Source organism: Passer montanus, unplaced genomic scaffold, assembly GCF_014805655.1.
Source record: "Passer montanus isolate IOZ18808 unplaced genomic scaffold, ASM1480565v1 scaffold11, whole genome shotgun sequence".
In the NCBI taxonomy this organism is placed as follows: Eukaryota; Metazoa; Chordata; class Aves; order Passeriformes; family Passeridae; genus Passer; species Passer montanus.
Window position 1 is genome coordinate 2,973,253 of NW_024357613.1, and position 25,441 is coordinate 2,998,693.

At 45.3% G+C, this 25,441-nt stretch overlaps 1 protein-coding gene across 4 annotated transcripts in view; it reads right to left on the reverse strand.

The window, feature by feature from the left end:
- Positions 1-8,947: 8,947 nt before the first annotated feature.
- LOC120510681 (sine oculis binding protein homolog) overlaps positions 8,948-25,441 on the reverse strand; it is a 113,916-nt gene continuing 97,422 nt past the window's right edge. For 3 of the 4 annotated variants that reach the window (XM_039726747.1, XM_039726727.1, XM_039726756.1), the window contains 2 exons: positions 23,137-25,091; positions 8,948-10,668 (listed from right to left, as the gene is read on the reverse strand). In XM_039726747.1, the coding sequence (XP_039582681.1) occupies positions 23,139-25,091 (1,953 nt within the window). In that variant the 3' untranslated portion in view covers positions 8,948-10,668; positions 23,137-23,138. Of the gene's footprint in view, positions 10,669-16,337; positions 16,374-23,136; positions 25,092-25,441 lie in introns of all 4 variants that reach the window. The other variant, XM_039726737.1, reaches the window with a different exon arrangement.

Sequence of the window (25,441 nt, forward strand, 5' to 3'; positions counted from 1 at the left end):
CAGGACACGGGCTCGCGGTCTCTGTGTGCCTGGCAGTGGGTCTCGGCGCTGCTGCTGTTCCCCTGCCTTCTCTCTGAACCACAGGGGCCTTCCCCATGCTCCAGCGGCAATCTGCGCCGCAAGGCGCCTCGCAGATTTCGGGAGGTAATGTTAACCACAAAGATCATTTGTGTCTGTCTTGTCAGAAAGCACAAGAACGTGGCTTGGCTTTTTTTTTTATCAGAGAAATAGCATGTGCTTTGCACAAAAGAGGCTGGTTGAACATGGGCTGTGCCGTCCTCCATCTCTTTGGGGTCCTGCTGAGATCTGCTGGTCTTTCTTTTCCTCAGTAATTTACCAGCAGTGTCTGTAACCAAAAAAGAAAAAACCCGACATACATTTTTTCTCGGAGGTGTCATGGTTTTACGTCCCCACTTTTCATTTGGAGTACAGGAGCAGTGCAGACTGTGGTAATGAGTCTGGCTGGCCACCCCAGCCCAGCTGGGGTGAGTGGCAGAGCCTGGCAGAGCTGGCTGGCACATTCTGGGGAACATCACGAACCCAGGTGATTGCCAGACTCCGAGGTGAAGTTACAGAGGGGCCTCATCTGACTTCGCTCATGTGGCGTGTCATTAGAGGACTTTGTGCCGATCAGAATGATGGAGCATAGGCCAGCGTGCTGGCTCTGCAGGCTAATTAGTCTCTCAGACCTTCTGCTCCTCTGGAAGTCCCAGCCCAGCTGGGCAGGACGGGGCTTTGTGCTGCTCGTGTCGAGTGGCCAGGTTCCACATCTGTGGTGCTGGTATTTCACTGGTCTGCAGGGCTCTCATTTGGCCTATAAACCACAAACATCTGCTGGGGTTATGGTCGGCTTGTTGGCTGATTTCAGCAGGGGTGGTGACCTGCTGTACTAGTCAATCAGTTCTGGAAGAGCAAACTGGATGCAATGCAGGGGAGTTTGAGAGAGCAGGAAAAGCACTCAGCCAGTCAAAAACAAAAACTGGGTTTAAAAAAGAGCTGTGAAAATGGTAAAATGCTTCAGCTTAATAGCCGGGGCAAAGCACATACTTGTGCCCAGGTGACCTTGGTCTTTTCCACACATTCTCTCCCTTACCACCTAGACAGTATTTTTATAATGCATATTGACAACACAGCATGCTAGTTTATCAACCCAGTAAGATAAGCAAAAGTCTAGAGTCACTTCAGAGAAAGGAAATTACAAAAAGAAAATGTGCTTCACACCCACACTGATAAAGTACTCTTAATTTCACTTAGTAAGGGCATAGTTTATTTTAAAGTGATAGAACAGCGATAAATTCACTGTAATAGCTCAGATTGCAGTGACATCTTCAGCCATTAACGTGGATGTCATGTGTGCCTCAGAGAAATGTCCTCATAGCTTGGCAGTCTGAGGAATGACGTATAAGAGACCAACTCTGCTCTCCATCCCAGCAGTGCTGCCTGGGAGAATTTCACTGACCCTTCCCTCCACTTTCCTTGGATTGACTCAGATGGACACTAAGACAGGAATGGACTGTCAAAGCTCTCAGTGTTCAGCCTCATTTCTTTAAAAAAGAAGTCCCTGCTGCTGGTCTGATTCACCTCTCTCCTGTTCCAGGGTAGATCCAGACTGATTCTGGGGGATTTGCACTGGCAGACAACAGAGATGCCCTTTCTTAAGTGAAACATATAAAGTTCTTCCCATGTAAATTCAGTTTAGATGCAGGAGTTTGGGTGAAGGGCTGTTGAAGCTACTTATCCCACCAGTTATTCTATAGTCTCACTGAGAATTTATTTCCAGGTCAAGCAGGGCAGTATATACTGAAAAGGCAAGGATGGAGCACAACTCTGTGTAAATAATACATTAGGCCTGCACTGGACCAATTTCTACTGGCAAAACAGACTCTTTTTTCAGGAACCTGGTCCAATTGGGACTTCCAGCAAATGAAAGTACTTTATAGTACGACCTTGTAAACTACTTAGGGATTTTGAAAATGAACAAATAAAAGCAAGGATACTGTTCCTGTTCCTCAGTGTCTGATAATTTCCCAGGAGCACGGATGGCTGAAAAAAGATCTCTTTTCTCGTGGTTACATACCCTGCTATTTCGGGGATGTCACTCACTGGACTGCATTATCAAAAACATTTAATGAATCTCCCCTTGGGTTTGCATTCCCGAAGAAAGCCACAGCAGCCCAGATTGCAACTCATGGCAGCCTAACTGCTTCTTGAGGCCATTCTTACCCTGCTGGGCGACCTCCTTAAGTCTCCCCAAAATGCACAGGAGTTCTTGGTCCCCTCAGGAGCCCTTAAAAAGCCCGGCCAGAGTATCTGCCAGCACGTATCCCTGTCAAAAGACAGGGGCTGGACAGGAGCAGTGTGAGGAGACTTCTGTAAAAAGCAGTCTACAAACCTGTGAGCTTAATGGACAGTGAAATACATGGCACTTTTTTTAAATCAACTCTTGTAAGTATTAGAGTAGGGAATAAAAATTTCCATTAGATTCTATATGGTGGGAAGATTATCTCTTTCTTTTGAATTCTCCTGGATTTTCCTGTGAGAGCAAATGTGTCTGACTGATAGTGTGTGGCTATCAGACACAAGGAAAATTATCTAATTTATAGCCTGTACTGAGAAAGCTACCAGCAGCAGAATAAAATAGTTCTCCATATGGCACCATAAAGGTTCCAAAAACTATAGTTAAAGAAAACAACAATGCTCAAAGAGAAATTCTCCTTCCATGTATCAAGTAAGGGGTTACAGCCACAAGGCTGGTAAAGACTCACAAGAAGGAACTATGTCTTTGATTGTCTTAGATGAATTTATAGCTTTTATGTACAGGATTACAAGTATTAGATGCATCTTTGTGCTAACAGGGCTTATGTTTTGAAGTACAAGAAAACTCTACAGTTACATTCTGTGGAGGCTTCCACAGTTTGCCAAATGGAAAAACATTTGGAGGTTTGGAAAAATCTTGCACATAAATTACTAAAGGCACGAAGCGCCTGAAAGATGGATGAAATCAGAAGCCAAGGAAAAGCAGCGTGTGTGCCAAGGAACAAAAAAAAACATGTAATGATTTCTTTTAATGACTCTCCTGCAAAATGGAGAGCAAGCTTCCAGGGCATGTCATATTCTCATAAAAGCAGCTTGCCTGGGTGATGAGAAATACCCTGTAAGTGGTCAGACCGAGACCAAATTTTTCATCCTTTCTGCACGTAGCTCTCCATTGATTATGTTAAGTGCTACCCACTGGTTAAAAACACAGCAAGCTCATTGTCTCTGCCTGTGGCAAAGGGCAGCTACACACTTGCTAATTTCCTGATTTATGACACCCTATAGAAGGAATTGAAAATGGGCACAAGGCGGGGGGACACACACACACACTATTAGGACAGAGGGAGATCAGGAAGTTTGTGATAAAGAAAAGGCAGGCTCTCGTCTGACATGTAATCTCTCTTTTGGCTTGAAGTAAACCTGCTCCTTCAAGGCTATGCCATCAACAGGGCCTGGCTCAAGTTTCACCACTAAATCTGAGTCAACAATCTCTAATCTGGACACTGGGCTCAGGATTCAGGCTCAGGTTGCAGTTGGAAGCAGACAACAGGGACACAGGGAGGTGGGGGTCAGGGGGGATGGGGAGAGGAGGAAAAAGACAATCTTTGTTTCTCACTTGACTGTCCACATAAGGCTCAATTGAGGTAATTTTTTTTTTTTTTTTGTCATCTCCGAGATAAAACTTTGCACCTCTCTGGCCTTGAAGTTGCCTTCCTGACACTTATATTAAGTACAGGAGATATATGTCCGAGAATGGGGGACATAAGTTTGCGGAGCAGCTCAGATTTGGAGTTCTTTTCATCTTTCTGACATGTGATACCGTGACATAAGCTGCCTGCAGTGGGGTTGCTATGCAGATATACAGTTTCTGAAAAGTTACACCAGGAAAACTAAAACCTACCGATGGATTTAGCATTTCACAAAGAAGCAGGATAAAATGTGTGGCAGTTAGACTCAAAAGCTAGAAAAGGTGAATTAAACTTTCATGAAAACAATCTCCCTAAAAAACCAAAAAGGATCAATAAGTATAGAAGTATCTTGTTGCATTCCTAGCCTTTGGGCTGCTGACTTAATCCCGCTACTGTATATAATAAAGGACACCCTGTGTGTTTAATGGCAGGGACAGAAAGAAGTAGGATATACTTGGGTACTGTTCCTCCTAATTTCACCCTCTTCCCCCGTCTTTGTTTCTGCTTTGCCATAATTTTATTTTGAAAAATAAAGACTAGAATAAAAAATATGTTGTCTGAGGCTTCCAGCCAAAAATGTGCCAGCACTTTCCCTTCCCACCGCCCCCCCAGTCCTCCTCAAACTCCTTAGGCCAAAAGCCTTAACAAAAGCTGTTTTCTGTTTGGAAGATCTCCGGGTCCTGTGCTCTCTTTCCTAACCCCTAACACAGGAAATGATTTTATAATTCACGTTATTAAGGAATTCAACTCATGCTCCCCCCTCTTCCCACCTCATTCCCTAGATGTCGACCGACAATAAGCCTGTGGGCTGGCACCCATCCTCTCTGACCCGTCTGTGTCAGCTCCTCTACCTGACCCTGCCCATAAATCATCCTGCTGGAGCTCTACTGAGGTTATGCAGGCAGCAGGGAGCTTTCCCCAGCATCCAGCCGTGCTTCAGTACTCGGGCTTCTGCTCAGCCGTGTGTTTTGGGAGATACCTGGGAGTTGTACAGCGGGCTGCTCCCGAGTCCTGTGTGTGTGTGTGTCCCAAACACTACGTTTCACATAAGGCCTGTCATGCCAAAGACCATGATAGCAACTGGGATGCAGTAAGTCAATCAGAATGAGAAAGCACATCTCTGTGCTGAGGCTCTCAGGAGAGGGCAGGTGATGTGAAGGGCCAGCGTCACCCAGCACACGTGGGGCAGATGGGTCAGGCAGCCCTGCCAGCCTGGCACACTCCCCTGCTCCAAAGCTGCCTGGGTGATGCTGCCAGTGCTGCTGCCCCAGGGAGCTCTTTGGCTGCCTGCCCTCCCTGTCCTGCTGTGCTGGGGGCCCAGGAAGCGTGGAGGACAGAGGGGCTGCAGCATGCTGAAGGGAGCTCCTGGAGCTGGCTTGGGGGAGGCTTCCTCTGCTTCAGAAGTGGGCTTTTTATTGGCCCATTGTAAATGCAGCAACTCTAAAGCCCTTTTTGGGAGGAGGAGCAGATGGCCTTGTTCCAGGAGAGAGCCTCAAGCACTAACTGGAGGACTGTGCTTCCTCTTCCTGGCACTGTGGATGTCATCTTTGCATCTCTTCCCTGCAAAATGAAGAGAACCTCTCCTGCCTTTCTTGGCATAACTTGTGCCCCCGTAGACCAGCCAGGACAGGTTGTATCACGTGGATTCTGGCTTGGGACATGGGAAGGAATAACAGCCTCTCTCAACAATTTGTTTTACATGTGCCTGTGTGGGCTTGATTCCTTCAGCTGAGGAAGGGGAGTGAGGCTGAGTCTCCTGGTTCCTCAGCAAACCCCCAGAGTACGACACTTTTCTGGAAAAGAAGGCAGCATTCCCTCTTCCTCAAGACTTTTTCTTTTACTGAATAGGTCCAGCGAGCTCCTTCAAAAGCAGGCCTGCTGAGAGCTGAGAATCACAACACATCTCTGTCCTCAGCTATTTTATCAGCAAATAACAACCTAACAAACTTTCCTTCCCACCTGGGGCAGGATTCCACCGGCAGCGAGCGTGGGCTGCTCAGATGCCACAGAGCTCCAAGAGGGAGCAGGTGAGGCTGCCCCTTCACTGGTGACTGTCAAGTGCCTGGACTACTGATGTAGGGACACACAACTTTTAGATGTTTGCATCATTTGTGAGGAAGGTCCTGGGCATTTGGCATTTGGCTGCCTCTCTGCGTCTTGAGTATCCTTGGAAAACTTATTTCAGTAGGGCAGTGGGTGAAGAGCTGGGACACACCTGCTCCAGCAGATAGGTGATTTAGAGACCAGGGAACAGCTTGGAGAAAAAAAGAGTGTCAGTGGCCTAAATTACTATTTGCTTCTTCCTTGTGGCCAGGCCAGTTCTTCACATTGTCACAGAACTTCAGGTCCCAGCAGGTCTTGGCTGATCAACATGTCAGGCTGAGGGGCACCCCTGTATCAGATATCCTGCACCCCTTGAGGGGGCTGCAGTAGCCTGCAGTCAGCATCCACTGTGCCTCTGAGGAGCCATGCTCTCACCATCCCTGGAAGCAAACAGCCAGAAGCTGCAATTCTGCTGTGCTTTTTCACAGCTCTCTGTGTTTTGCTGGTGCCTCCCATGTTTTGTGCAAAATGTCCCAGTATTGCTCAAGGTAGCAATGCATTTCTTTGCTCAATACCACATAAATGACAACTAAAATATGTGGAAGTCTATTAAAAGCTGTTCTCCCTATTTAAAAACATTTCAGCTGTTCAGTGTGAAGCAGGTTCAACTCAATTCTGGGTTCTCTCTCCCTCTGCCGCACACATGTGTGGATACTGAGCACCACCTTTCCTTACTCACAGATCCCAAATATCAAGTCAACTTCCAGTGAGAGTGGAAGGCAAAACAACTTAAGAGACTGCTTCTTTTCTGAGTTACGCCTCTGTAAATCCAGAGCAATTCCAGGGGAATCAACCTGAACCAGCATCAGCAAATTTGCTCTTAGTTTGCACACAGAATGTTTGTCATAGCTGTTATTAAATGATGTCTTTATATTCCAGGTCTATTTTTAAAACAAAGGCAATGAAGTTTGGGCATCCAGTTCTATATATGGACACTCCAAATGGCATTGAAATGCCTCATGCATGTGTTTGGCTGAGTGTTGATTTGAGTGTCCAAATATGGACCTCAGAATGGGATATCTCACTTGGATAAGCATCCTTGCAGATTTGGCTCACAGCATTTATTTGAACAAAGCAAATTTACTTCTATAATTTAGCTCGGAAAAAGCACAAATTGTTTTCATTTTGAGGGACATCCTTATTCACAGAATCGGACCACTCAAAAACTGTCATGTGTAGTAGTTCTGAAAAAAATAAAGCTCTCAAAATCATCTAAGACAACGGGGGAGGAAATTAATGCAGAGTGCTTGCAGTACACAGACCCCCTTTTATCACAAGGGCAAAATTCTCGCTGACAGCAAGAATTCAGTGCTAGCAGAAGGGCCCATGCAGTTTGATCACAGCAAACTCCCGCTCTGCCCCGGCAGTGTGAAGGGATGCACGCACGGCCAGCTGCTCTGAGACCCGAGGCAAAACCGCCTCGCCCTGCTGATGGAGACAGTCTCTGCATCCCAAACCCGCATGTACGAGCTGGAGCCATGGCTGCTGCACGCAGGGACCTTCCCCTGTATCTCCTAGTGCACAGGATTTTCTTTGTCTGGCTCCTTGATGGCAAGTTCCCCAGGAAAGAGCTCAGCTTGGCTGTTAGGTCTTAGTGCTTAATAAATAATGTCAGCAGCAGGAGAGCACCGATCTGCAAGTGTTTGCTGGGTTCTCATTAATTGCAAAGGACCTCTACATCCTTTGTGTAATTCCATTCATTTTGTTGGCATCCTACAAGGGATGGATTTGGCCTCAGAAATGAAGCAGGTTTCTCTTGAATAATGTATTGTACCATTTGGTCTGCATTTTCCTCAAGGTTTATGTATACTTGGATATTTCTCCCCATATATGCAGCTGGAGATATTTTTTCAATAGCAAACAATGAACTGATTCAGCTGCTCAAAGCAGTTGTTCACATTCTGAATTTTGGGGTAAGATGTCAAGAAGGTATAAGGTGAGCAAATTCTCAGGAAAGCTAAGGGAAATTTGTGATCACTGGAAATGTGAAGCCAGCTCTAGCCTAGATCACTTTCTCTACCTCTGCTGTCCTGATGATTTTTGACAAGCTGATTCCATTTCTGGAAAAGAAAACCAGTTCACCAGAGAGAAAGATTTCTCTAAAGAGTCTGTTGTTTTTCAGAACAGTGAAAATGTGTGCTAACAATTCTGGACCACTGACAAAAGCAAAATCAATACACACGGCCTTCGTTTTACAGCCAAGTTCAGATGAATAAATAGAGATGCAGCAAGCTGTTTACTAGGGAGACAAGCTTTACTCCACATGCCCTTCCAAGCAGGCGTGCTTAGGCTGTTGTTGTTTGCCTTACATGGCTGGTTAATGAAATCAGTCAAATAGTTCCAGAGCTCACCGGACATTTCCAAGCCCTCCATCAGCAGCGCTGGCCAAGAGCTGGGAAGCAAACACTGTTGTGTGAGATAGCTGTGGCAGAGGTTTGGGGGCACTTGGGAGGAGGTTGGTCCTTTGAAGAACCTCTGATTTCAGGGGGAGTTCATGCAGAGAAAAGCCCCATCCTCACAAAAGGCAGGCAGAATACTGCCTGTACACTGCCCCAGAGGCTGCATGAGAAAAGTGTGCTTGCACAGATCCTCTCAAAGTCAATGAAGCTGCAGCCACTGCATCTATCCAGGGATCTTCTCCAAGATCAGGACCTAACTCTGCACTATGCTAAGTGCAGAGTTTTTTCTCCCCAAGACTTAAACGCTGCAGAAACTGAGAAGTGTCAAGGGAGGCATGAAGAAAGAAGGGAGATAGATACATCTTTCAAGAACAACTTACACATATTTTTCTGTCCCTTTAGACTCAGGGGTCTTCTTGTCTGTGACCAGGCAGGTATAGGAATGAATAACTGCATGCACAAAGAGGGTAAAAAAAAAAAAAGAAAAAGAAAACAACAGCATGTTGAAGTGCATTTTTTTTCTTGGAGATTTATTTTGTTTTAATAAATCTGACACCAGTCAGGGAGAGAGAAAAGCGTTGCAAGACCGAAAGGAAAGCAGAGCACGCTGAGGGTGCTTCAGATTCTTGCTCTCTTGAAGATGTTCAAAATGTCTTTGAGCTCTCTCCCTAGACTCAGGAGTTGTTGGATTCCCCCCCCCCCACCCTTTTTTTTTGTTGCTGTTTTTTTTTTTCATTTGTTTGTTTGTTTTTTTAAAAAGCGAGCTTACTCGCCCGGTGTGATTTCCAAGCTTTCACAGCTCTAATAAATAAGGAGCACCTGTAAAACAGTAGCTTGACTTAAGTGAATCTGTACAAAGGAAAATATAGAAATACAGTATATACATAGTGCTCATAGTGCACCATCACTACAAGGCTCTGGTTCAACTGGCTCTGCTGCCCTGCTCCCAACACCGCTGACACAGAGACTCTGCTCCTGCAAACTGCTCCTCTCTTCCCCGCAGCAGCCTTATAGAAAAGGTGTACTCTGAACACTCAAGAGTGAACAATTGCTTTATTCGAGTTAGTAAACAGTTACACTGAATCACAAGGTGATCTGAATTTTTTTTTTAGTTTTTTTTCTTTCTTTTTGATTTTTTGTGGGGTTTTTAAGGGTTTTTGTATTTTTTTTTCTTTTCTTTTTTTTTTCTTTTTTATTTGTCAGAATGGGATACTCCACAACTCTCTTACCAATTCAGTGCCAGTATAACATGCTCTAGTGTACTTTTGGACTCTTGGCTACAACTGTACAAGTGCACACAAGTAAATTCTACCCTGTTATCCTCCACCCACTGATTGAGGATCAAATTGCACATTTCTCTTAACCATGACAGGAGAAAGCAAACAGTGAAACAGAATCATGGGGGATCTTTCTCACTTTACCCTTGTTTTCATTGGTTTGTCCATACCATTCTAATTATCATGAAAGGGCTATGCATATGGAGAGATTGTCTCACTGCCTTCCTGGATCACTGAAAACCATCAGGGTTGAAATTTCATCCAAGTCTTTCGTGACGCCCAGCAAATATTCCCCTCAGATTATTTTACACCTTGAGGGAATTTTGGTCTTTAGTTCAACACTCTTGCTCTGTTCCCAAATGGGGCGCTATTTAGGGGAATTTAAAGAGAAAGCTGAGAAGAATAAACATTTACTGAGTTCTCTTGGCATTCAGTCTCTGAAAAACCACAGTATAAACTATTCATGCTGCTTCTTACATCTGTCAAATCAAAAATTAAAAGCCATAAAAGTGTAACACTGAAAATATGGCATTAGAAAGGATAAAGGTGGCCTTTGTAAAAATAACAAGGAAAGTATATTAGCCAATAAAATATTCTAACTCTTCATTTAAAAGTGCATCATGGGTAGGACAGAGATGACTCTGAAGCGTTGCTACTCCAGTATTACCCCTTTCCCCCATCAAAACTTGAATAGGTCCAAAACCATACAATGCAAATCACGATTCTTAGTGTAGCAGCAAAACCACAGCAGTTTTTCAAAGGAAAAAAAAAATTTAAAAAAAATCCGTATCATTGTCCAGTCTCAAACATCTGAACTTCGAAGTCAGTGAGGGAAAAGTACCTATGTTGGTCCATGTGGTTTTTGAAACCCGGGTGAAAAATCCCCCCAGCAAGAAACGAAGAGGAAAAAGCGTTCCGAGAGGAGAAGAGGGGTGGTCGCAGGAATGCTGAGCACACTGTGTGGATCTATGATGTGCTGTCTTCTGGGTCAAAGGCACCCGTGGGACCGAGACTTCCTCGGGGGCTTCATGCCAGGAAGCTGCTTTCTTTGCTGGACTTTCAGCCAGAGGGGGTGGTGAGCGGACCAGCTGGTGTCATTCGGTGGAGTGACGTGGTTTGCTCTGCTCCCTTTCTCCATGCAAGGTACCCTGTCAGTGAGCGCTCCTGCAAAGCACACAAGCAGAGAGGGTCAGGGAGAGCAGCAGGAGGCTCACTGCAGGCAGGCTGGGCACTGCCTGAGCTCACATCTCACACAGCCTCACGCTGGGCAGGCAGCCAGGCCGAGGCACAAGCCCACTGCTCCGGCCTCGCCAGCCCCTCGTGCCTCAAGGACCATAGGGACATGTAGCCTCCAAGGTTCCTGGAAAGGAAGATGGAGGAATTCCTGTGATATAAAGCTGGAAGCTGATATAATTATAGTTAATTCTCAACAACACCCTAGCAGGTATAGGCTCCTGAGTCCTGGTGTTTCTAGGGGATACTGGGAGATACACCATTGATTTCCCTTGCCAGCTGGCCACATAAGCTACCTAGCAGCGACTGTCCCCTCTGTCTCCCTCCACAGTGAACTTTGGACTTTATCTCCTTGGATGGGATCTGCTGCCCCCCTACAGATTTGGATTGAAACTTTGCAGTACTTATTAGCCCTAGTTTTGGTGCTGGGCCACACTTCCCTTCTCAGTCTGCTCCACAATCTTCCCCTCACACTGGCTCCTCTGCAATCCCTCTCAACAACGTGCTTGTATCCCCTTGCCAAACCTCCACCCTCCTTACAGCAGAGACTGGAAGGCACATGGAACATGTCGACCAGCATAAACCTCCATGGCATGGAGACCATGATATCTAGGTTGAGGAGTAACGTTTGTGCTTCCAGGCAATGTGCCCAGTGAGATGAGCTTCTTTGTGTGTACAGAGAGCTGTGAACAAGAACAAGACTGAGAATTGGGATCTATCCACCTACTAAGGTGAAGTACACGACTGCTTTCTGTCACATTTTTTGGCTTGAAGTCTTGGTGTAAAAAGGGAAGCGGAGAAAATTAAACCTGTAATGTCTGAAGCCTCACACTGCTCTCTTTCCATACATCAATGGAAATGAATTTCCATCCCTCACTAACCAGTCTCATAGTACATGGTACAGCATAGACCAATAAGGGATTTGGGAGGGAAGGCATAAAGAAGTTCAGTGGCAGGAAAGGCATAAAGAAGTTCAGTGGCTCTAGATGTTTTCTACCTGGAGCAGTCATCTAGCTGTGGAAGTTCTATTTTGCCCTGGTGCAGATGGACTCAGTGTAACAGGGTGTGCAGAAGGGTGAGAAGAACCTTCCCTGCTGACTGGCTCATATGGCAGTAATCGTGTTTGATGAATGCATCTCTGTAGCAATCAAGTTACAAAATAAAAATCCATATCAGGCATCGCATGCAAAGTTCTGCAAAGAAATGAGAACACACTAGTCATCGCTGCTTTGGAGCTCAATGCTGCGCACCTCGTGCCAGCACTAGCGTGCATGACCAGCACAATAAAGTCAGCTATTTATATCTCCCCCAAAAAAACCCAAATTACTTTTTAGGAGAGCGACATATGCTCTTCACCCTAGCTGAACCTGCCTTCAACACACATCAAATATTGCTGATCAGATAGAAAAATTGCACCAACCACAAAAGAATTTTCATTAGGGTAAAGCCATGGAGTAGAACTCATGTGAGTTGTGCTGAGGTAAGCACACTGGGTTTGCTTGCTTTCCAAAGTCAAGTAGGGCTGGGCTGATCCTGGGTTGGAAGACCACCTAGAAGTTAGAGGCAGGCTGTAGTTCAAACCCAGGAAGCAGCATGGGAAAGATGAGGGAAAGAGAACAAGTAAGAAGGCTCATTTCTGCCCTATTGTTAATGTGGGGGGAAGGAGAATAACACAAATGGATGATGACCCAGTTCAAGCAGGTGGCTTGGGGGTTCAGCTGTGTGGGCTCAGAGAGTGATGCAGTGCTTCCATACAACAGGTGAGAGCTGCACTGGTGCCCTGCGTGGCTGTTAGTCAAAACCTGAGCAATGGGCAGCTGTGACACAGGCTGAGCTCACCCAGAGATTCTTCTTTGGCTGATGCCCGACACGTGAGGATTTGAGTCCTTGCTCAGAGCAGCACAGAATTAGAGCATGGCAGGTCAATTTGGCAGCTCAGGCAAAGCTTCCCCACTCTTTGCTCCTTCTCTGCAGTTACCCAGCTATTTCCAGGTGCTGTTGCAGAGCTACAGCCCTTTGTCCTATGGTGGGAGTCTTGGTCCTGCCTGGTAGAGCCAAATGCTGGAAGTGTTCCTCACTTCCCTGCCCCTCCATGCTGAGGAGCTGGGTGGCTCAGATGTGGGGAGATGTCCTTCTTCTGCTCCCCCACAGGCAAGCACTGATCCCTGTGTATCTGCTCCCAGCACTGCCCCCGGAGCCAAGCACAGCAGCATGCTCCTCATGGACACCAGAAAGAGCTGCTTTTCCACAGTGTCCTCCCCAGTCATGTCCCACTCCCTCAGAGGGACCATGTCATTGGCTTTGGACTCATACACACATTCAGACACACACACACAGTTTTTTCCATCGTTGCTTCCCTGTCATTCTATGCCCCATTGAACATTTCTGTCTCCAGATTCACATCTTATTGTTCAGGAAAAATTAGAGACTGGGTGGGGAAGGCTGAAACAACCGTTGATGTGGACTGGCATGGCAGAGTTTCCATAATTTAGCACAGCACTTAATTCACCCAGACAATGGATGCTGATGTGCTAAAAGAGGCCTGGTTCATCTGGGACATGCATGGCCCTGGAGTAAAGGCACTGCAATTATTTTCTCAAGGAAACTGCTCTGAAGATAAACCACAAGAGTGCAGCTAAAGTCAGCATGGGAGCAAGCTCAGCCCTGGAAACACTCGGGAATCATCTGTTACTTGTAATAGTTCTGTAATTTTTTTAATTTTTTTTTTTTTACAATTCTTAAAGCAGTTCAAGCTTCTTCATTAAAACCTTCCCCTTTGAATACCCTATGATTTATCTTTCCATGAGCTAACAGAAGGGATGCCACATTGCAAATGACAGGGAGAACTTTTAGCTCAAATGGGAAAAGAAGCTGAGTCCTTTAGCACCAGTGCTGGATTTCAAAGATAGTGATTTCCTTCTGCTCTGACCTTGTAAGCTAAAGATCCTCCTCAGATTTGGGTCACTTGTGGAACTCAGGTTCTCCCTTCTGCTGATACATGAGCTGCAATCTGAGCAAATATTGTGACTTTAGGGAATGCATTGGGGAAGAGACCTGGGATTTGCCTTCCTTGCCTAGGCAGAAGTGGTAAAGACACCTCCAGCTCTATGGATTGAACACCACTTTCGCCAGGCTATTACTGACAGGGGGGTCTCTGGTTTATATTTTGGGGCATTCTGAGGTATGTACATGGATCGTGCAAAGAGGAAAATGCCATCACGGTTTTGAACTTCTAATCTCTGCACTGGAAGTGACTCCTATGGCAGACCACAGAGCCTGCCAGGCTGATTATATTATTATCCTGATTATATTTGGGTATCTCTCCACAACAGCAAGGCAGAGCAGTCTCCCCCAGCTCATGCAGCACCAGGGTGTTTGCCAGCCCTGTAAGTAGTGTGCTTTTCCCACTGGTGTGCAGATGTGGCAGAAGGTATCATTTTCCTCTGGAAAAAAAAAAAGAGCCAAATTTTCAACAAATTCTCCCATTCTAAACTGGGATAAAGTTGAAATTTTGCAAGGTATTTAAAAAAAATAATAAAAAAGCAAAGAACCCCCCCCCCCCCAAAAAAAAACCCAAACAACCAACCATAACACACCTCCTCCCCCCCACAAAAAAAAAAATCCAAACAAAAAAACAAACTGAACTAAAAAAACCTCCAAAATTGAAAAACTGAAATAGAAGGTAAACCAAATCCAGACAGGTTCTACTCTCCTTTCCTGAAAACATGCAATAACATTTCTTTAAACCTTCGATTTTGTCTGAATCAGAATAATAACTCAACTTGCATTTCAGCAGTTTCCTGTGGGCCTAAACCACTATTCCAAGGTGATTCCCAATTTTGTTATTCAACCTGATCTCTTCAGTAAAACCAGTTAAATAGCCAGAGAAAGGCTATTTAGCTGCTGGTAGTGGTAAGGAGGATGGTGAGGATGGATCTTGCTGAGACACAACCTGTACCTCCCTGAGAGTCCCAACTCACCTGGGCTACACCTGGGCCTGGCTTTTTAGCCTGAAATGCTACTGTGGGCCACAAAACTATAACAATTACAATAACAAAAATTTCTGAAGCAGCAATGAACCTTCTTAGTGAAAAGTTTCAGCATCCTGTACCAGGAAGCAATCAACATTTTCCCATTTTCCCATGAACAACTCCACTGTCCATAACCATTCAGGATTGCATGGCTGGTACTGTCCTCACGGGGTTTCTCCCTGGTTTTCACAGCCCTTGTTCTGGTTCTTTTCAAGTCTAAACAAGAGCAGATGCAGACTCATCCAAAAGCAAGGGGGCATGCTCAGGTGGCAAAAATGTCACATGGATTATCTTGTGGGAGAAAGAAGAGGAAAAGCTCATCCAGAACACATGAGGAGCAAGTGGGTGAGACCTGGCATAGACCTCAGTGCAGTGCCAGGCACCTAGGCACTGAAAAACCTGCATTGACCCAAACACTGCTTTAGATTTTCTCTATTTCTTACCCCAAGAAGACAGGAACAATGTTTTTACCACCAAGATAACAATTTCGGCAATAATTGGCAAACTGCTTCAAATAAAACTGAACTGGCATTTTAACTGATCTTTCAAATTTAGGGTCAGAATTCAAATTTTCAGTGACTTTGTCATGTATCCTCGCTAGTCCTGTTCAAGACCCTCACCCTCTCAACTGCAGAATTCCTGTGGGAAAGGGCTTTTTTTTCTCTCCTCTTTTTGGATACGGAACTTAGAAGTGGCAGCACAAGTGGTTCATGAAACCTTATAAATATTTGGAGCATAAGCAGACAACACAAAGTTTTGCACTTAACCATGTGGGCTCCAAATAAATAGCTGAAAATTGCTTTAACCATAGGTTTCAATATCAATCACCTGATGATGGGATGCAGATCTCTCCAGAGAGGTCAGAATTCCATAGTCATGTCACTCAACACTACCCAATCCTGAAACCCCCTATTTCTTAATTTTTTTTCCTTTTTAATATCTACCTTCATAGAAAATGATTACATTACACAGCATGAAAGTCCAAAACTGGGACTGGAAGATGGAGCACAGCAGGGAGTACGGGTGTCCTCTCAGCAAACGCAGTTCAGACTCTTTGCCTTTAGATAATTTGTTATTGAAGGTTGGCTCAAATTTAAGGCAGCAATGTTTCAGAAACGCTTGGAAAAGCGAGCCAGCTGCAGGGCGGATATCATTACAAATTGAGACACATGTTGTACAGGACTACCATTCTTTTCAAATACCAAAGTTGTGTCTGGGGAAGCAAAGCCACGCAAAGGAGTCGGAGGCAGGACCTCGATCTGTAACGTGCCGAGGGCCTTCAACTTGCATTAGAGGCACCAAGCACTGAGTGCACACAGTACTGAGCAGGATCAAGCCCAGATATTTAATCAGCTGTAATTTTCATGGTAGAAGCAAACATTAAATAGTTGAGGGTTCTGCAGAATGTTAGAGGTTACTCCGATTCATGGCTCTCACGAGATGATCACACACGTTTCCAAAGACAACTTTCAGTCCTGCGAGTGCACTGCAGCTCATTATCAAAATTATGTAAATAAGGTCATTATTAGTAGGGCTTTGAGTGGTGGAGGCACCCAGAAACGTGCTTACCTTTATGGGACCAACAGGAGAGACTCAGCAGGTAATCTGGAAACAAAAATTGCTTCAGAAAGTCTTGCTTGCCACAGTCTGTTTTTCTGCCTGACTTCTTGCTCAAAAAGCTTTGTTTCTACTTATCTTCAATCTTCCACTGTGTTTTTTTACACAATAATTTAATTTTATCTTAAAATCTATACCTCACTGCTTGAGCATGTCCAACTTTTTTACAGCCACAGTCCTCAGAAGTGTTTTGCTCCTTTCTCTCCCACTTTCAGGTATTGCTTGGAATTCTGTTAAATAGTTTATAATCTTCTCACAGCTGTTCAGAGCTCACTGCTCCACATTGAGGTTGGCCATGGTGTTTCAGGGTCAAGCTTCACAAAGGCTGTGAGGTGCTTAGCTCCTCATCAGATTTCAGTGGCAATCAGACACATACCATCCAGCATCTTGGCCCCTGCATGTCAAGGCAATCGATGTCTAGATGATGTTTTTACAAGTGTTTTTACAAGAGTCTGTTTTACTATGGCCTTTGTTGTTAGGGACTCTGTATTTAAGTACGAGTTGTGCTTTCCTCCCCACCCCCATAAAATTTCCCTGCACCACTGACTTCGGTAGCTCGACAGCACAAGGACAGGCTGATGAAGAGCTCGAGTCTCCCCATAGGGCTCTTTCACACTTAACACTTTTCAGTGCAGCCAAACCTGCTTTGAACCAACTTAAATAAGAGGAGCATTTTAGACCTTATAAGTATGGAAGTGCTGGTCAGTCTTTAAAGCCTGGCAAAGAATTAGAAGAAACTTATTGTTTCAATATGAATGTGGGTTGCACCAGCTTAGGGAATGCATGGTGCTTATATCAGTTCAAATGATTTTAATTTCCTAAGACAATTAAAACTAATAATGACAAGTAAAAATTATCAACATTTTCTCTGAAATTGGTGGTCTGAGGTCCTGGGAGCTGTCAGGTAGGCTACAGTCTGTAGGTGTCATAGGTTCTTCACATTTCTCTGGGTCTGTCAATAGAGCTATGCCTTTTTTGGCTGTCAAGTTCTGGCCATGTGTTTTGTTTGCCAACAGCCCTAGATGATTATTACCTTTACAAATCAGACCAGGTGTAGTTATTTTCTAAACTGAGTTCAAGAATCAGATTTCATATTTGAAACATGTGCCCTAGGAGGTTTTCTAGAAAAGCAGGAGGAACCCATCAGAAATCAGCACTTGTTCCTTTGATTCAAAGAGTGTGCAGTGATCTATGGCAGCGTACCACGAGCCTGCTATTTACTGCCACTGAGACGGAAGTTAGCACTCCCACACCCCGGCAGCAAGATGTGGGAGCTGAAAGCTACCCTGGAAGCATGTCATTTTATACTTCACTATTTTGAGGACCTTTTTTTTCTTTCTTTCTTTTTTTTTTTCCCTGGGAAATCCTTTTTCTGATTTAATATACCTGAGAAGGTATACAGGCAATTTTGAAACGTAAGATCACACTGCTGGAGTCAGGCAGCTGTCAATGGCAAAGCTCCAGTTCCAAGCAAATGTGTTTAAGGCTTTGTGGTGTTAAAAGTCTCTCCTTTCCCCCTTTGGATAAATGGAAAATTTCTGTAGGTTCATAAGAAGCCAGGTGAAGGAAAACTTCTGAAGCAGACGAGTAGGTGTTAAGTGTATGAGTCCAATTACTCTGCTGACTTGAATTTGTTTGGCACCAGTGGAACTATATCCAGTTAAAATTAGCTAAGGCTCTGGCCCATAGTACCATGTCAACAAAGATGACTAGCATAGAAATGTGCTCAAATATAGAAAAAGTATATCTTTAAGGTCAAATTTTGTCCTGATCATAGCAAGCTGGGCAGAGGTAAGCAAGATGTTGGTAGACAGATACCACAGTGACAGTGGAGATATAAAATCTCTAAGGCTAAAAAGGAAAGGAGGTTAATAGCTATGCCCCTTGCTTCAGGAATCCAGATCAGAGCAGGAAATCTTGTGCTGGACCATTATGGGCAGAGGAGCTCAAAGTGGGATATATGCTACTTCTGCTCTGAACAGAGTGTTCTGCATGCTGTATATTTTTACTAGTACAGTGCATGGACTAGGCAGCTGAAGATTTGGGCCTTTCACATAGCAGATGCTGACCCTGGGACATACAGGTTGGCTCTGTAGGTGGCCATACACTTACTATTTCCATTACTTCTGGAAGAAATTCTGCTATCACAAACAGAAAAACTCCTTCCTTTCCTGACCCCTCTGTCCCCAACACAGGATTACCCAACACACACACATATGGACACACAGAAGCTAGTTGTGAGTTTAGCATGTGCCACTTCATTTTCTCATTTAGTTTAACATAACTATCATGTTAAATCCAAGCAGACCTCAGTGTTTTCATTTCTTTGCTTTAGGAAACATTGACATCAAAGCTGGCGGGTTAAAACTGATCCCGCCAGGGCATAAAGCATGTAGGCAGGCAACACTAACACTGCTAATTTTAGAAGCTCACATTGCTCAAACTTGAAAATATAACACTCAACAGAATACTCTTTCTAGCTTCATTCCTTTATCATAGCAGGACTTTGGCACTGAGACATCTTTTGATAGTTTTTCAAATTGCATCAAGTTAGAACAGCTTGACAGTCCACATCCTGATGGAGAAACTAAACTTTAACATCAAGGATTATGTTGCTGATTAGCACTTTCAATAATCAAGTAATTGGTACATTAAATATTCCAGAAATTGGCAACTTGCCCAAAAAGGTCACGCTTGCACTGATTCCTTTTTAGAGAGTCCGTGTTGTTGTTACATGAATTCAATCTGTCTGTCCAGAACTCTAGCGTAAAAATATTTGGCTAATTTCCTTCTTGTCACACAATTTGATGGGAAATAAAATCCAGGAAAAGTTGCACATTAGGGCAATATGTTCAGATTTTCCAATTCAAGTAGGTGAGAAGCAAGAGGGAAAAAGACAACTGACTGGACGTTTTTTCTCCCAGGTTAGTGTGGCCAGTGCTATCAATACAAACCTCCACGGGCCCAAAGCAACACATTTGTTAGTGCAGCTTCTATCCTTTTTCTAATTTATTAGAATTTCTGTGAGGTTGGAGTCTCACTTAAGGAATCCTCCCCACAACTGGACTGCAGAAGAAGGATTTTATCTCCCTGTTTCCTGAGGCCTGGGCAGGAGGAACTAACTCATGGGCATGGCAGAGGTCAGGTCTGCGGGTGCAAGAGGCTACACTGATGTTCTCCTCTCTATGTCTCTGCACACACACAGACAGGCTCTGAGCCCTGCTCAGTCCTCACAGGCAGGGAGGGCAGAAATCTAAGGCAGAGCCCTTTTGCTCCCCCAGACTGGCTATGACCAGCAAAGCTGAAAGAGCAAAAGAAGGGCTCTGCATGAAACCACAGAGTCCTCACCTCAAATCAATCATCCGAGCTGCACAAATCACTCGTGCGTGCCTTGGGACGCTCAAAACCCACCCGCATTTCATGGAGGTGCCCACTGGAATGAGATGGTTACCATGCTGTTTACTTCTGCAGAGTGTTTGGAGTATCCTCTTTCCCTTGGAGCACATAAGGACCCTGGTCTCCCATATCTTCTGCACAGAGGCTACTTCTTTTCTTTTTCTGGAGGAACAGGGGGACGGACACAGACGAATAACCATCACCATGCCGTGCTATGCTACTGCACAAACCCCAGGGGTACAGCAGACACCTAGGCTGGGCTTCTTAACTTCCAGTGCCTGTGTGAACAGGCACTGTGCCAGTCTGTGCCAGTCACCCTAAGTTTACCTCGATGTGAACATCTAGGTCTGTGCCAGTCACCCTAAGTTTACCTCGTTGCAGGCAGAAATAGGCACTCCTAGGGCACAATTCATCTGAGCTGTCTTAGCTGTTGACTCTGGGATGAGCTCAGCTGTCTCTTTGAAGTGCCTGCTTCTCTAGGTTAAAGAGAGTTTAGACAATTAGCTCAGCTGCATCTTTGTTACACATGTCTGTTTTGGGTCAGATTAATCTTGCCTGGCAACCTGAAAACTTCCCTGTAAGACAACCCTTACACTAAGGCAAAGAAATATGAAAAACTCAGGATGAAAGGGAAAACCGCTATTCCTGAGGATAATCACAGTGGCAGTTATTGACATTTAGAGAATCCAAAGGGCTGAGGACAGTAACTGAATGATAAAGAATCCTTGTCTTTCCAATGCAGCTTGTTCAGTTTGCCAACTTTCTCTCTCAAATACTATCTGTGAAGTGATGTCATGAATAATCATGTCAACAGGCAAAAATACACAACTCAGTGAAGCTAGAACTCTCTCTCAGGGTTTGGGCTCTGGCTTTTAATGATACTAAACTCTTCTTGGGACTGGGACCTTGAAGAGGCTGCAGCCTGGATAGTCCAGGCAAGCAGAAATAGATGCTAAGAACCAGCCTGTCTTTGACTACAGAGTAAGCACATAAATGTGCATGCACATAAATGTGCATGCTTGCACATAAATGTGCAAGTCTTCTAGCACTGTCTTGAAATAAGCAGCTATGAAAAGTTTCAGTGAGGTGGGAAAGGAAGGGTTAAGCATGGCTCTCCTAAAATTTATTAAAAAGGATACAGCCAAATAGCAGCCTTCTCACTAGATCAAATCACTACCCCCAGGTAGAAGCATGCATACATTTATGAAGGGAATCTTTCAAGCTCCATAGGTAACACCAGGGTTTGCAATAAAGATATGACTGATGAGGGACATACATTCCATAACTCAGGGGCAGGTAGGGGGATCCCCACTAATAGGACCTAGGAGTGTGTAAAGATTTTAAATATTAATTTGACTCCCGAGTTACTGTATATGCTGATTACTAGTCCAAGAATGTGATAGCTGTCCTCTCTTCTTATTAGTGTATCTTTTAAATGTGTCAGCACACGCTGAGAGCAAAGAATAATGGTTGTGCTCCACCAAAGAAAGTAAATAAATACTGCTGGTGATCAAGGGAAGAAATGATTCCAGCCCTGCAACCAGCACAGGGAATTCAGTGTTAACAAATGAGAAGGGAGATATACTATATATCTTTGGTGGTGCAATTAGCCCACACTGATGGAGCAGGGAGATACTGCAATGGCCCAGATTACACAGCCTGCTGCTGCTATCTGTGGCTGTAGGTGCCAAACACCACTGCAGTCACTATTTGTGCTACCAGGAACAGGGATTTACTGGAGGCTACAGAATATTCCACGGATTGTAATGAAATCTGGCATGTCACCAAGCCACATCCGGCGAAGCATCAGTATTTTACTGCTGAACAGATTTCTTGTAACACCCACCATTTCCCCTTTTCCTGAAAGAAGATCTCCATGCTTGTGAATCTAAATAAATTCCATTACATTAGTTTTGTTAAGGAATATATTCAGTGCAGGTAGCACAGTGTGCAGCTGCAGAGCCAGCTGCAGGTTGAGCTCTGGGGGGGCCAGAGCCCAAGCCTGAGCACCAGGCAAGAGGGTGGGAATGGGCACTGATCCTTTCCATAACAAAGGACACAGGGTGACCAGACACCCCCAACAACCCCCAGACTTTCCTGTGCTTAAACTGTAAGGATATGCAAGGTAAAAAAGCCCAGGGGTTCCTTTGTTCTGGATCCCTACTCAAAGGCATCAGCTCGAGCTGTTTTGCTATTTATTTATTGCACCATGATGAAATTGTTTTAATGACTGGGATGTCTGAGAACTCTGCTATGGAAAACCTGGGGTCGAGCCAGTGAGGAAACCTGGTCTGGTTGTGTGAGTGTGGGGTGTGTAGCTATGGAGGGACTTCTGTCCCACTCAGATGGTATGAGAGTGACTGCCAGAGCCATTCTTGGATGGTTAGACAGGGAAGATTCATTAGACAGTTTCTCACTCACAGGTTTGAAGCATCAGACACACATTTAGAGTTTTACAAAGATGCTATGCTATCAGGGGGATTCAGTAGGCTGGAAAATGGAAACAAAGGATGAGAGGTTTCTGCATCTGGAGCACTGTCCTTGGACAAGCCATGGGGGTTGGTGGAGTTACCTACATCTCTGCCTTGCTTTGGAGCCCTACCAGGAGCCACAAACATATACCAAGCACAGGGCTGGGGCACATGTCAGCTGCTTTTCTAAGGTGGGAGACTTGCACCAAAGACAGATATCTCAGACAAGGCAGTAAAGCTCCATGGCAGAGGTTTTGCTGCAGTAAGCTATAGCAGGCAGGTCCCACACAGCTGGCAGTCCCTAAGCACCAATACATGAGAAAGGAAAGCCCAAGGAGAGGAGTTCAGTCTCTAGAGAACAGCTCAGTGGAAAGCCAGGGTGCAGTCTGGAGGCAGACCAAAGCATGATGGTTGGAGGTGACCATTTTCTGAGTGCATTGGATGTGAGCTAGCAGGAAGCTGCTGGGTCATCTGGCTCTATGCTACACTGCAGGGCAATTTCAGTCATCGTGAAGGCTTGAGCTGCTGCGTAACTCAGCTGGAATAAGTAAGCAGATTAATGGTCCAGACCTGTACCATATTCTAGGCAGAAAACCACTGATTTTGACATACACAGCACAATAACTTCACAGCCAGAACCATCATGATATGTTCTGTGAGCAAAAGTGTAATGAGGCTGCTGATGAATGGAGAACTGACAAATACAGATGCAATACAACACAAAAAACAATACTACAACACAAATACCAATAGTTTTCTGAAAGTGCTCATAAATTGGAATTTGTATCTTTCTGTTTCATAAAGGCCACATCCACATGAGTTTGCCCTCATACCTGAAAATACTGAATTCTATTCACACAGAAGGCAGTAGTGATTACACAAACCTTTACTTATTCTGATTTCGAATTCGGAGACACCTCCTTTTCAATGGTGGCTCCAGATCCTCTGGCCCTGTGCTGAGTATTGGCGTTGAGATAATGCACGGCGCAATAGCAGTCTTTTCTGCTGGTTTTGGCACAGGCTGGATCACGCAACCTGTCTTGGGCAGCATCCTCAAAGCATACGCATGGTCCTCGTCTGCTGGATTGTTAAGGTTCGGGTCCTGTTTGTCTCCCCCGGCCAGGGGCTCCTCCCCAGTCTTCTTGCCAGCATCTCCCTCCAGGTGGCAGTTTGATGCACAGTTGTTCTCCTTAACGGACTCCAGCTCGCTCACCGCCAGCTCCTCCGGGGACTGGGGCTTTTTCGGCTCCTGGGGCGGCTCCGGGTTCTTGGAACCCTCTGTGCTCTTTGTGCCATTCACAATGACGTTGCACACCGCTGCGCCAGCTTCCAGTCCTGGCGTGCCAGAGGCCAAGGAGACGGGACAGCAGTGAGCTCCGTCACTGCATGGTAACGTTTTTGAGTCAACTGGGCTGCAGTTGTCCCTGCAGTCGCTGCAGTTCCTTTTGTCTGAGCTACCAAAAGCCAAATTTACAACACTGTTAGGTTCACGTTCAACTTTCACTTGGGCATGTAGAGCCCTGTGGATGACATTGTGCAGCCTAGACCGGTGGCCTACTGTTAGGTCTATCACACCGTCCTGTGGACCCTGCAGCACACTGGGGAAACCAAATTTACTGTTCGCTGGACTACTAGGTCTGACAGTCAAATCAACAACTTCATTTTTACTGTGCTCCTGAAGCACTTTAGCTTGATTAAGGGACTGGCCTGAGCAGCTCGGTGATGAGTCAGAGGATTTGGATGATCCTTGCTTTGACTCTCGAGGGGATGAAGAGCTATTGGTTGGCTTTGCCCCAGGCGTCTCGCTGGAGGTACTCGGAATGAAGCTTTCACCATTGCTGGAGAAGCCGTTGGGGGGTTTGGAGTCGTTGATGTGAGGGATGGGGATGGGAATGGGGATGGGAACGGGCAAAGGGACAATGACGGGATATGGCACTAGTAGAGTTGGGGGTGGCACCAGTGGGGCAAGGGATGGCAATCCAAAGTTCATCATCTGTGGCATAGGCATAGGACCATTTGGCATCATGCTGACAGGGGGGAAGGGAAGACTGGGCAAAGGAGCTCCAGGAGGGGGAGGTGGCAACAAGCCAGGAGGATTCCCAGGCATGGTAGGTGTTGTGGGGGGATGGATATGGGGGGAAAGCATTGGCCTGTGCATGGGGCTAGAGGTGGGACCCATATTTCTGGGACCACCTGGTGGGGGACCAATTCCAGGAATCATTGGATTTGACAGAGGGCTGTTAGGATTTGAGGCATGGTGAGGTGGCCCACGAATGAACGGTGGACGGATTTGCTGCATAATTTGCTGTTCCATGAATATGGGCAGAGGAACTGGCCCACGGTTTGTCATCACCATGGGAGGACTGCGAGGAGGGACACCAATTGGAGGCACAATGCTAGCAGGTGGCTGGACAGAAACTGGTGGAATATTTGGATTCTCACTGATGGGAATAGGTTTGGGAACTGGCGTGGGGATTTTAGTGACAGAGCAGTTGGCAGTGTCAGACGGAGAGGCAGTGGTAGACGCTGATGGTCCAGGGCCTTGAATTTGGCCAGCTGCAGACGCTGGGGATGGGGCTTTTCTCCGAGCATCTGCTAGCGGTATATTCCAAGAATCTGGAGTCAGCAGCTGCACCCCAGTGCCTTCTGCTTTATTTTCGACTGGAGGATGTAATGTACTGCACAGTCCAGCTGGAAGATTGGCCTGTGTCTCTTTGTAGAAAATGTCCATTTTGTACTGATTGAGACATTTTGCACTGCAGAACTGAAGCCTTCTTTCCCCGTCCCCAAAATCCAGATACTCTTTTGTGTGTCTTATGTGCTTACACCAGTCACATACCTACAACACAGTAATAAAATCAAATCAGGTAAGAAAAGCAATCTTCCCTTCATAGTGTTATTTTAAAAGTAACTTTTCAGTTGCTAAATACATTCTTTTTCTAACAGGAAAAAAAGAAGTTACATTTGTGAAAACTGCACCTTTTTTTTTTCCTAACATATTAATGAATTGAATGCCACTCCCTTTTCTGGCTCCTGTGATCTCAGGTCTACCTTACACGATGCCTTATATATCTTAAACCCAAAGCACAGAGAAGAATCCTCAGCTGGCCTAAACTGTTATAACACGCATATATAAGTATGCAAAGTCCTTATGAGTATGGCTGTGATTACTCCTTGGTGGTAATCTAA